At 43.5% G+C, this 12,432-nt stretch overlaps 1 protein-coding gene across 1 annotated transcript in view; it reads left to right on the top strand.

Annotated features, from left to right (window-relative positions):
* The window catches only part of sema4d (sema domain, immunoglobulin domain (Ig), transmembrane domain (TM) and short cytoplasmic domain, (semaphorin) 4D), a 33,668-nt gene extending 22,187 nt beyond the window's left edge, over positions 1 to 11,481 (top strand). The window contains 15 exon segments of the mRNA XM_029445104.1: positions 2,513 to 2,646; positions 3,968 to 4,098; positions 4,100 to 4,114; positions 4,214 to 4,276; positions 4,404 to 4,502; positions 4,600 to 4,693; positions 4,854 to 4,970; positions 5,537 to 5,688; positions 6,637 to 6,812; positions 6,957 to 7,113; positions 7,330 to 7,552; positions 7,715 to 7,827; positions 8,605 to 8,777; positions 8,978 to 9,024; positions 9,198 to 11,481. Coding sequence (XP_029300964.1) covers positions 2,513 to 2,646; positions 3,968 to 4,098; positions 4,100 to 4,114; positions 4,214 to 4,276; positions 4,404 to 4,502; positions 4,600 to 4,693; positions 4,854 to 4,970; positions 5,537 to 5,688; positions 6,637 to 6,812; positions 6,957 to 7,113; positions 7,330 to 7,552; positions 7,715 to 7,827; positions 8,605 to 8,777; positions 8,978 to 9,024; positions 9,198 to 10,207 — 2,704 coding nt within the window. The 3' untranslated portion in view covers positions 10,208 to 11,481.
* Positions 11,482 to 12,432: the final 951 nt, after the last annotated feature.

Genomic DNA, 12,432 nt, shown 5'->3' with positions numbered 1-12,432 from the left:
TACCTCTGGGGCAATGTATTCTTATTTACAACCACATCAATAATCAATTATCATTCTCCCTCTTTTTTCTCTAGCTGTCATTGATTGTCTGAACGTGCTGCGCCACATGACATATCTCCCCCTCGGCTGGGTAACTGATTACTAACCTATATTTGAGTGGGATGAGCCACAATGGTGCTAGTAGGTCATTAAAAGTGGTTTACAATGATTTATTGTCCTATATTTGTATAAGTTGTTCTGCAATTTTGGTTAGAACAATTTAAATGAGGACAAATTACCTAATAAAGTAGTAAAACATTTGACATTTTCCTTGTAAGCTCGTATCTTGTATGTCATTTCTATTCACCAAGTCTTCCTTCAGCCACTTGTAACTTTTGAGGGAACACAATTCTTTTCAGTAGCTTGAATGCTAATTAAATCCGTATTGCTGGGCCTGTTGGTTCCTGTGAGAGAAAAGTTTTGTTATCTCAATCCTCGTCTTGCACGACATCCGATAACCTTTTATCCCCTTCTTGGCGTGACCAGCCCATTTTGCGGAGGTGTGCTGCGGGTATTTAGGCTTCTTTTGAGCCTGCTGTAGAAAACCAGAATAACCTGCTTTGTGCCAGATCACTTTACTTCCTCTGAGAACTGCATGCAACCACCTGACCAGCCAGACCCACCTGCCTTCTGTCTATTACAACAACATTGGCCTTCAGAGTCTTAAACGTGAGAAAAGTCTGAAGTTGTGCTGACGTGTCCCACACGCCTCCTTTCACATGATCGCATCAAGAGAAAGGAAGCACTTGAGCCTTACAATTGAATTATGTCAGTTAATCACTTTCTGAGTTAATACCAGAAGTCAACGTCGGAATGAATTTGGTCTTAAAAGTTGACCCCCAAAATTATTTTGCATGTGCACGGCATTGCAGTAAATTTATCAAACATTGCACGTATTACAAGCAGAATTGAGAACAGATTTAGAGATTTATTTTAATATTGTACTTAAGCTTTAAAGCATAAGCTTTTTTTCCCCCCAGCTTTTCTGCTGACCTAAAACAGGAGACTTGTTTGTTCAGTCGAAAGATATTTACCGTTTTAGGCAAAAATGAGTGACTGAAAGCTCAATAATACTAGTTGTAGTTACTGAATCCACTAGTTTTGAGAATTAAAATAAAATGCACAGCATTCCAAGATCAAACCATTTGCTTGATCTAAACTATATTGTGAGAACTGACAGTTTTTTTTTTTTTTGGCATGATTTATTGGGGCTATTAGTAACCAAGAGTACCAATTGACTATTTATTACTTCTCTTCTCAGCGTTGAGGAATGAGATACTGTTGTGAGTTGCACTTTAAAGCCGAGTGCTAAAGGGGAACAACTGGAATATGACAACTTTAAGGTTTTATTGAATACAAAAACATCAGCCTCCTGAGGTGGGTCTGGATAGGTTCAACACAAATGGCACAGAGCAGCCTAATGGAGTCCTTATCAGGCCTGAAGTGAATGTACCAGGAGAGAGCTGTTAAAAGACAGAAAGATCACCATGCTCCACAAATTGGATAAATGGAAAACGACACTCTCATCTGATAAGCGCTGATGGCTACCAGGAATGCTGTCATCATCAACATCGGCACCCGAGGCAAACGGATACACCTATTACTGTGTCTCAACAATAGTGCAGCGCAGAATAATATGCTTTCAAAACAAAAAGGGGGATTTTCTTAAGCCTGAAGTGTTAAGTTGTTGCGTAACACACATGCCAACAATCAGCTGAAGCATCGTATGCCAGAGTGTAGTTCCAGGGTGTTTTTCTGCCTCTGTAAGTCGTGTTAGTTCAGAACCTCATCATGTGCTGCAGCCCCCCCTCTCCCCCTCACAGGGTCTGATTCTTCGTTCAGAGAGAACTTCACATCCATCTGTTTTCCTGCTTTGTTATTTAACACCTCTGAAATGGTTCCAAGTTCCTGAAGCAACCAGTAATTTATTAGAGGGCCTTTTAAGTGAACACTGGAAGGAAAGTAGGAAAATTGCAAATGTCAGCGTTGTTTCTGAACACGAGCGAGAGTTTACTTCCTTTTTTCTTTTCTTTTTGCAGTGTGTTAAACAATACAACTGCCGGATTAAGAACATAAAGAACAAAGGACATGAGGAGCAAAGCGCCTAAGTTTAATATCGATCCATAGTTTATTTTCATAATCTGCAAATGAGTTTCTCAGTGACTTGATTAATTCTTTAGTCTATAAAATAAAGATATTTATTTGATTGTCTTAAAAGATTGTCTTCTATCTATTGATTTTATTCAAATGCGTGTGACGTGCTTTACTAACCTCCTTAACCGATACCAAAGAGGATGAATCAGACCTGCCGGCTTTCAGTATGAGGGAAAGTAATTTGATGCCTGTTCCCTTTTAAACGCCTGTGCTGCATGATAAGATCAGCCCGTGAGGAACTCGTTCATTTCTACCTTGTCAAATATTTATTTTTAGTGCCTGAGTTTTAACTGTAGCTCTTTCACTTTTTGTCTTGCAGAGGAAACTTCACAGTTCCGAAGTTATCAGAGTCAAATATGGGATTTGGCGTGCTGGGAGTGTTCCTGGGGCTGCTCCTCGAGGTCTCCACACATGGACCCCACGCTGTGCCTCGAACCTCCTGGAGACATCAAGGTAAGCCTTAATGTCATTATATAATGTACGTTTCTGGTAAACGTTCTTTTGAAACCCCGGTGCTGATTTTAAATTGAAACTTTGAGTCACTGGGAGTCTACAGGCGGTCACTTAGGGAAGTCATGCTTGTTAGTCTGAGTTGGTATTTATGAGCTTACATGTTTTTGAAACGAGAAACGGGAGACGCTGACGTAAAGTTCAGTCGCTCCGGTAGCAATGCAAACCGAGCCGAGCCTTCATACTGTACAGACGGATCTTTGCGAACTCTTTCAACTCAAGGTTTCGCACTAGATTTAACAAAGTTTCTCAGCTCACTGAGGCACAGTCACCGGTTCAGTCAGCCAGTGAGGGTATTTGCTTTCATCATCCCGGTGTTTATGTCCAGGCACCTGCAACCCGAACCCACTTGCACCTGGCACAACCAAAGCCAGCCAGACACAAGCGCTCCGCTGGGTTTGCCATCAATCACAACACTGAGTATAACGAGAGATGCGTGCGTCTCACTGAGGGAGGCAGAATCATGTCTCCAACATCTACGTTTAAGGATGAAGCCTCTACAGTAATCAAAGTTGTGTTCCGTCACTTTTGGTTGACATTGTTGATATTTACCCCCCCCAAAGATGTCTTCTCTCGGATGTAATGGAACTAAATGGCACTCGGCTTGTGGTGCTCAAAGCGCCAAATATATACATTTGAAAAAACCTCAACAGAAATGTCTCTTTCCAGAAATCATGACTCAGTTACTGAAGATAACCACAGACCTTTTTTGATGTAGAAACTATTTTCTTTCTACCGAACTACAGCTAAGCATATAAACCCGCAGAAGGAAGTGCGCATCTACTCGCAGACTTGCACGAGATGTAAACATTAATAGAGTCCAGCTGAGCTGTAACTTCAGCTGTATCTGGCCAGGAGCCTCTTGACCACGTCTACATGCACGCTTCTTTGTAATTCGATCAAAGATAGCTCCTACATAAAACTGCTCATAAGAAGGTCTGTGGATTATCTTAAGTGACCGGGTCATGATTTCTGGAAAGAGACATTGCTGTTTAGTTATATAAGGCAGACATCTCTACAGCCGATATCTCCAACACTCTGCAACTCAGGGCCTTAAAAACCAAAACGATGAGCTGTGAGAAATGTTGAAACTCTCTGTAGCGCTGAGAGGCAACCCCTTTCACATTACACATAATCATTGTTCATATACAAATATAGATTATAGCAGATTTAAATGTAATTCTCAATACTGTTTAAAACACGTGTTGATAAGCGAAACCTTTTCGGATGTTAAAGTAATGCGATCCAATGCTTTTGTGCTCAGATTTGGATCTGATGGAGTTTTCGGAGCCGGAGATCTTCAACTACTCCACGCTGCTGCTGAGTGAGAAAAGAGACGCGCTGTACGTGGGAGCCAGGGAGGCCATCTTTGAGCTCAGCAAGAAGAATGTGACCAGTCAAAAACAACAAGGTATCAAAATACCTTGTAATAAAAATAAAAATGAGAAGAAGAAAAAAAGCGTTGAAAGAATTTTATTTATGATTTTTCTTTCTTTTTTACGATTTCAAGGTTCAGTGGACAGTTGCAGAAATCCCCATGGTGATGTGCTCGCTGAAAGGAAAATCAAAAGAGGTTAGTTCAATTATTGATATGTTAATGTAATTTATTATGGCGTCACGATCACTCTTTCTAGTGTTATAACAGTCTATAATAAAATATCAGTGTTTTTAAAAATAGTTTATCGAATGTGTCTTTGCAGAGGGATTGTCTCAACTACATCCGAGTGCTCCAAGTCGTAGACGACGAGCGGCTGTATGTCTGCGGCACGCACGCCTTTCAGCCTCAGTGTGACTACTTGGTAGGTTAATGCGCATCGCCACAAATAAACACGTAATCGGGCTCGCCGATCCTCGCGGCAACCTTGTTAACTGAAATGTAATCTGCAACTCGTTCAGAACCTCGCAGACTTTTCGTTGGACGGTCGACCTGAAGATGGCCGGGGAAAGTGCTCCTTCGACCCGTCGCAAAGCTTTACGACTGTCATGGTTGGTGAGTTGAAGCCAGTTTTTTTGTCATTTCACAAAGAGCACTGTTGGTGGTCAGCCCTGCTTTAAAATGCATTATAATCCCCAATAATCTCTTGTTTTTTGGGAGGCAGAATGGACTCCCTTGACAATAAATTGCACTTTATTCCCTGTTTTTCTCTCAGATGGAGAGCTGTACTCAGGGACCGCTTATAACTTCTTAGGCAGTGAACCGATTATTTCCAGATACTCTCCGTCCCAGTCTCTGCTGAGGACCGAGTACTCCACATCATGGCTCAACGGTGAGTTGGCACAATACGTGACAAGTGAACATCCTGAATGAATAGCCAATTAATGTTCATGCTGTGAGTAACTTGATATCGGGCCAAAATTAAATTGTTTAAATTGTTTATGAGGTAAAAGATTCTCCACTCTGTATTTCGACTGTTTTCAACGGCCGGTGGACTGACTGATGTAGTTTCTCTCATCATCTTCTCGCGTCACGTCGGTCGCAGGAGTCTCCGGTTAAACTTTGGTTCATATCAATAATTGAAGCTTATAAACTTAATACTATTGAACCTTTGGACCGTCAGTACTTGGATCAAGTAGCTCGTGAAAAATATGTTCTGTCAGATACATATTTAACCAACTTTGGGTGACTATATGCATCAGATCGGACTCTGCGCCCAATATTAAAGGATCAAAAGAGCTTGAATCATCCCTAATTTCAGTTTTATTTTTATAGTTCAAAATAAATTCTAAAGGTTTCTGTTGAATGTGTGTAATGGCACCCTTAGGAGCAGGAATATAATCAGTCAGTCTCTTCCTGTACTCCCTTTAACAATACTTTTCTCTCCTTCCTTTGCAGAGCCCAGTTTTGTTTTTGCCGACGTGATCAGTGAAGGGAGTAACAGAGTAGATGGTGAAGACGATAAAATCTACTACTTCTTCACCGAGGTGTCGGTGGAGTACGAATTCTTTGGCAAGCTGCTCATCCCCAGGGTGGCGCGCGTCTGTAAGGTCAGTACACGTCATGGGCCATCTGCACATACCAGCAGCATCGCTCTTTAGCCCCGATCCACCTGCTGTCTGTGTGTGCATGCTCTGTGTAGATCTTTCTCACGCGTTCTATTGTCTTGTACCTCTTTTCATGATCTAACCTGATTTCACATCACAGTACAAATAAACTACAGTTAGTAAGTTAGAATATATGTCATGCACATACAAGTGCACTTTCCCAAGGCTTGCCACAAAAAGGTTCCCTTTTTTTCTTATATAATCCTTTTGAATTACTAAATTATTAGCATTGAAACAACAAAGCATTTCATTTTAACCTACTTCACATAACGCAGTATTTGATTCCCTACAGCCAACGGTATTTAAGGTACCTAAACATAACATTTGGAAAATAAATAATTAATCCAAAAAAAGATTTTCAAGATGTTATCGTGAGCAGCAGTTTAGGCATAAGTCATGTCTGAGGTTTGGAGGATCCCAACCCGTGTGTGAACTCCCAGAAATGATGAAATGGGAATAAACTTTGATACAATTATGTTCCCGTAAAAGCCAGAGGCATAACTAGAAACGGGTCACAGCAGTTCATTTCATTATCAGACTTTGATTAACAGCTATTGTATCAACTGTACACACGTTCAAGGAAGTAGGTTTGGTTTCAGGGGGGGGAGAAAATTAACTGTACATATAGATATTACGCAAAGAACGTCAATGACGGCGCAAAAAAAGCCCTCGTAGCATTCATTGCTTTGAGCGAATGGTAATAACTGAAGAAAATAAGATCTTGAAAAGTAATGAGGACATGTTCCCCTCCCCAATCCTCAGTGGAAATTACGCCCTTGCATACATTCTTGCACCATTCCCTCCCCCTCTTCTCACTCCTTTTTCCTTCAGCCTCTTTCCTCTGCCTCTCCCCCACCCCGACTCATGTGCCGATAAACCTCTCCTCCACAGGGTGACCTCGGGGGGCAACGCACTCTGCAGAAGAAATGGACCTCCTTCCTGAAAGCCAAGCTAGTGTGCTCCATGCCTGAGCTCAACTTTGTTTTCAACGTAGTACATGATGTCTTCATCCTGAAGGGGGCAGACTGGAGGGACACGGTCATCTACGGGGTCTTCACCTCCCAGTGGTCAGTGATTTTTGAAGATCTCGAGAAGGGGATCGGTTAGGGGTCGGAAAAGAAAAGATATTTCAGTGTAATGCAGGTCCTTAAATTCACTTCTCTTCCCTCCCCCACTTCTCTTCCGACTCAATCATCATCCCTGTCCCCCAGGGGTAACGTGGGCTTGTCAGCAGTGTGCGCTTACAACATGACAGCTGTGGAAGAAGTCTTCTCCAAGGGCAAGTACATGCAGAAGGCCACGGTGGAGCAGTCCCACACCAAGTGGGTCCGATACAACGGCATTACTCCTTCTCCACGTCCTGGAGCAGTAAGTGCATTTAACACGGCTCGATTAATTAAGACTGAGCTCAGTTTTTATGTAAATGCTTGTGCAAAGTGTATTCAGTCCAGAGCAAGGAGATGCTTTATTTTGTATTTATAATACAGACTTAAATAGAAAATGAACGAATGAGTAAAAACAATAGAGAGACGGATGTGAACATACTTTACAATAAAACATTTCTGCCTTCTTTTACTCCACCAGTGTATTAACAACCTGATGCGACAGCAGAACATCAGCAGCTCTCTCCACCTGCCTGACAAGACCCTTCAGTTTGTTAAGGACCACCCCCTGCTGGAGGACCCCGTCCTGCCGATCGGCAACGGACCTCGCCTCATCACCAAAGACGTCAACTACACTCAGATCGTCGTGGAGAGGGTCCGTGCGCTCGATGGAAACATTTACGACGTCATCTTCACTGGAACAGGTAGGAACACATCGGTCTGAATTGCAAATGATATTAATAACTGTTACACATAGTGTTGTCCTTATCAAGTGTATTAGCCGCTAATGCTAATTTCGGTCACTGCATTTTAAGCTTTTAAGCTTCTACCTCGGCCCAATAACATTTTTCCCTTCTCCTCTTTAGATAAGGGAGTCCTGCACAAGTCAGTGGTGTATGAAGGAGACGTGCACATTGTGGAGGAGATCCAGCTCCTGAAGAACTCTGAGTCCATCAAAAACCTGCTGCTGTCCTCTGAGGTCAGTCACGTCACTGCAGCGGGTACTTATCGTACAAAGAGACAACTGCGGCACTAGAATTAGGAACTGTGTTTTGAGCTCAGCAGACGCACATATCACCCCGACAGGCAGTGTTGGTTTACTGTCAGTTCAGTGTTTAGCACACTAAGTTAAAAACGGATGCAGTCTAATACAACAGCCTAAAAACACACCTACCTTCATGGAGATTCTAATGGTACGTTTTAGTTGAAACTGTTTGAGAGAAGTGTTTGTTCCATTGTATGATCATTTTGGAGGATGTAGTTTTAGGTACTGAGAGGTGTTTTTTTTATATTTAGCCAAGTCTAGGTTGCGTGTTTATCTTTACCCTGCTGTGAAACCAAGCTCACGAAAGGAAGTTGCAAAGAAGATGGTATCACTGCTAAAAGCAAAAACATCAGTTCTCTAAATTGGATGAGACGGCGCGTTTGTCGTTACTGTGGTGTGTTTGTGGTTGTCTCGAGTTTGCATAACAATTTTGGAGACAGCTATTTTTTTCAGATGACAGCATAGACTCTATGCTGTCTATGCCATTCTATGCCATAGAGGCAGACTAGAACAGAAGAGAGAGAGAGAGGGGAGGGGGGGGATATAATATGTATAAAACGAGTCCCAAGGCTCGAACCCTGAACGTTTTGGTTGTATGGCATGTGCTGTAACCTTTCTGCTAACAATTTTGCTGATTTGCTGATTTAAAGTGATTTGTAAACTTGTGTGTGTGGTTGAGGGTTCATCTTTCAACCTTGTGCTTCTCTGCAGACGCGATCCCTGTACGCTGGTTCAGACTCCGGTGTAGTTCAGTCACCCACAGCCTTCTGCGGCCGGTATCGGTCCTGCGACGACTGTGTCCTGGCTCGAGACCCGTACTGTGCCTGGGACCCTCACACTGCTGCCTGTGTCAATACCGTTGATGTGCCCAGCCAACGGCTTAGGTAACCCCTTTTCCACATACCAGTACTCCGCTGATGCATTATTACACCGGTTATCGAAACCAAAGCTACCATCAAGAGACATCTTTACTACTACTCCATCCAGTTTGACCTGCTTTTACCGTCTCAGTCGAGAGATTTCCTCATTTCAGTGTGTGCGTGTTTTACATTGCAATGATAATAATGCTTGTTTGTTTTTTCAGGAAGCTAATCCAGAGCCTGAATGGTGACGCAGACAAGTGTCCTTCAGGTAGGGTGCAAGTTCCTCACATACAGCCTCATAAAGAAGCTTTAAAAACACTGCTGAATATCATAATAACATAACTTAATTGCTGTGTTTACATCTTCAAAGCTGTCACAGGATATACTAAACCTCTCACTGGGTCCAAAATCCAATATCTTCTCTCTCTCTTTGCCTCGTAGCGTCAGGTCTGTCTGTGAAGGACTACCAGCGTGTGACAGTGAAACCAGGGAGCTCTGCTGAGCTGCCGTGCCTGGTACGCTCCAACCTAGCCCAGGTGATGTGGAAATCCAACGGCTCGGTTCTCACCGAGGCCTCTCGCTTCCACCTCATAGCCGAAAACGGTCTCCTTATTTACAGCGTGGCTCCAGAGGATCAAGGTCGCTACGAGTGCTGGTCGGTGGAATGGGCCCCCGCTGCTGGGAAGAACTTCAGCCGCCTCCTGGCTGGATACGTCCTCACTCTGAATGTCCCGGCCAGAGCCCCTCACCAGGCAGGCCACGTGACCACCACCCTCGACAGCCAGGAGACATCTAGCACACATGCAGCTGAAGGTAATGGTAAGACAGACAGAGCCCTACTAACGTCGGCCCTTGCCCTTCCCAGCTTCACAGCCACAGTCCAACTCACCTCCCCGCCCCAAACTGACTCATCACTAACGCCGCCGCCCAGCAGCACAATCAAGTTCCAGCCAAAGCAGCTTCTTCCCCTGAGCTCCAACACACCGCACCAAGACAGCCGGGACCCAGCGGCGGAGTATCTGCAGCACAACAACAGCACAGCCCTCCTCTTCCTCTTCCTCCTGTTCTTCCTCCTCTTCCTGGCCGCGTTGGCGTACAACTGCTACATGCAGTATCTTCCAGCTCCCTGCCTGCGTCTGCGAGCTGCTCTGTTGGGCAGTCACAAAAGCGCCCATCAGCCTGAGTACCGGGCGTGTGAGGGAGGTCTAATGGAGGCGTCTGCAACTGACAAAATTAACATGACTGAGCAGCCGACGCAGAACGGCAGCCAGACCACTCAAAACGTCAAGGCGCTCCGCGACACCGGCTATGAGACTGAGCCGGAGTGCGGAAACGGTCGGATCCCCTCTCACACTTTTGGGGGCGACAGCCCGTCCCAGGAGAAACCCTTCGATGTGGACTGTGAATCTCAGCCCATCCAGTTTGCAGATGCAGATGAACCTTACTGCTAGCCAGAAGCCTCTGCATGGAGACTGTTTCATAGGGGTCACGCTCTTGCTGCCTCTTCCCACAACTATATGAAAGTATGTTTAGTGTACAGCATCACATGAAGCTTAATCATCACAAAGCTTAAGTCAGGCGTCCCACTTGCCTGTAGCGATTTAACTCCTGCTGTCTGATTTTTAGTGCTTATGATGATAAAGCAAAAAGCTATATTCACAGAAGCTGCACCCTCTCAGCTTCGGTCCAGCGAGAAAAGCTATTTGTTAAATTCCAAATTGGAAACATTGTTTACCAAATTGGTAAGTTACTTTGATGTTTTCCAAATTGGAGTCGTGTTTTTTTTCTTTTTGTACAGCCTGGGGTGAAAAATTAATTGAAGCTTTTGCATCTTTTTTTTTTCCGAAGCAAAGTGTAGGTTATTGGTCTTGGGTAAAGACTTCAACATTACAGTAATTTCTCAGGGAAGATTTGCTCGGTACTTACAGCCTATCTTTGTTGTACTGTGTTGCCGTCTGCAGCACCCGGTATGTGGGCCTTAATCTCAACCAGCGAAGTGGCAATGTAGGGTTTGAAGGTCAGAAAGTGGACAAGCGACGAGTTGCATGATATACAATGCTGGAATAAATCAAACCACTGTCTTGAGTTGTCTTTGAGTGACAATGTTGAGTTTCTCTGTATTTAATTTGCTGCCTACCTGTGAACATTCCCACATGGATACAACTCTTATGGTCCTGTGTATTAACCTCTACTAGTGATGTTTCCTTACGCTGTCTGTTAATAACTTAAATATGTTCCGTATGACCTGATGCTTGACAATATCAACCATCAGTTTTTGAAACGCTCTGTTTTTTAAAAGTTATTTTTGTATTATTGTTTTTAATCAAGTCTTCAGTTTTAGAACATTTTCAGAGAATTATTTAATGAGTCACATCTGAGGTAATATCACTTTGTTTATTGTGTAGGTAGTTATGATCTTCCACGTTTGTTTTTATTTTATTTATTGCAGCAGGTTCTTTTAGTTGATTTTTTTTACATCCTGTCCCATTGTCTCCGTCTTGTCTGTTTTGCATGTCGCCCCTTGTTTATATTTACTATTTCCCTCAATACTCACTCTTTTTCCATCACTCCCTCCCTCACAGCCTCCTCTCCTGTCGACACTTCATCTTCCTCCTCCTCCTCTGGAAGTAGCACTCCCTCTGCCCTTCCTTCCTCCTCCTCTTCCTCCTCCTCCTCTTCTTCCACCTCTTCTTCCACCTCTTCTTCCACCTCTTCCTCCACCAAGCCCCACAGTGTGGAGGCCCGGGAGGCAGAGGTGAGACTGTTGCCTCCCCTGCTGAAGGACCAGGCCTGGGGGGTTCATGCGCAGGAGGCCTTCCTACTCTTCTGCCTGGCCTTGGGTGAGTGGTGTCTGTGACATTGGTTCAGCTCGCACCTCCCCAACTACAAATCTATTCCTCTCACTTTTTTTAACCCCCCTTTTTCACTCATTCTCTCTCCTTTCTGCATGTTGCATGTTACCATTTCCCAAACAAACTAACCAGAATTGTGTGTGTGTGTGTGTGTGTGTGTGTGTGTGTGTGTGTGTGTGTGTGTGTGTGTGTGGTGTGTGTGTGTGTGTGTGTGTGTGTGTGTGTGTGTGTGTGTGTGTGTTTCTGGATTTGTTTCAAACATGCTTGCCCTTTGCCTCAAGGCGTCTGACTCGTGGAAGACTGTTCGTCTTCATTTTAGGTGTCTGGTAAGATACCAGTTTTAATGAGTGAATGTTTAAAAAGACGAGGTTCGATATTAAACTGTCAACCTCTCAGTGATCTGGTTGTCTCACAGTTCTCAATTCCGTGTTAAATGAAAGGTACAGTTGTGTATAGTATGTAACAGCAGTCTGGTGTGAAACAAGGAACATTTAGAAGTGGATCCTTTTTTATCCAGGGTGTTATTGTAGGCTCCTATGTCATACATCTCAATACTTAATCTGGATATTTTTTGTGCCTGTAAACGAGTGTAAATATATTTGTGTATATATGGAAAAATACCAGTTGAAGATGTACATAAATCTAGGGGACATTTTGGGAGTATTGCTCTTGGTAGGGAGGCTAAATAAATCTTGTCAAATGTTTTCAACACTGGCTTGTTTTCTTAAATGTTTGACTTCAGTCACCCCTTACAGAAAACTAATGTTTATGTTGCATAAACTGAAACTAAAATTCTGGTAATCTCAGGAGTGATGAATTCAAAT

The sequence above is a fragment of the Cottoperca gobio genome, chromosome 12, assembly GCF_900634415.1.
Source record: "Cottoperca gobio chromosome 12, fCotGob3.1, whole genome shotgun sequence".
Lineage (NCBI taxonomy): Eukaryota > Metazoa > Chordata > Actinopteri > Perciformes > Bovichtidae > Cottoperca > Cottoperca gobio.
This window is presented reverse-complemented; position numbering and strand designations above follow the sequence as displayed.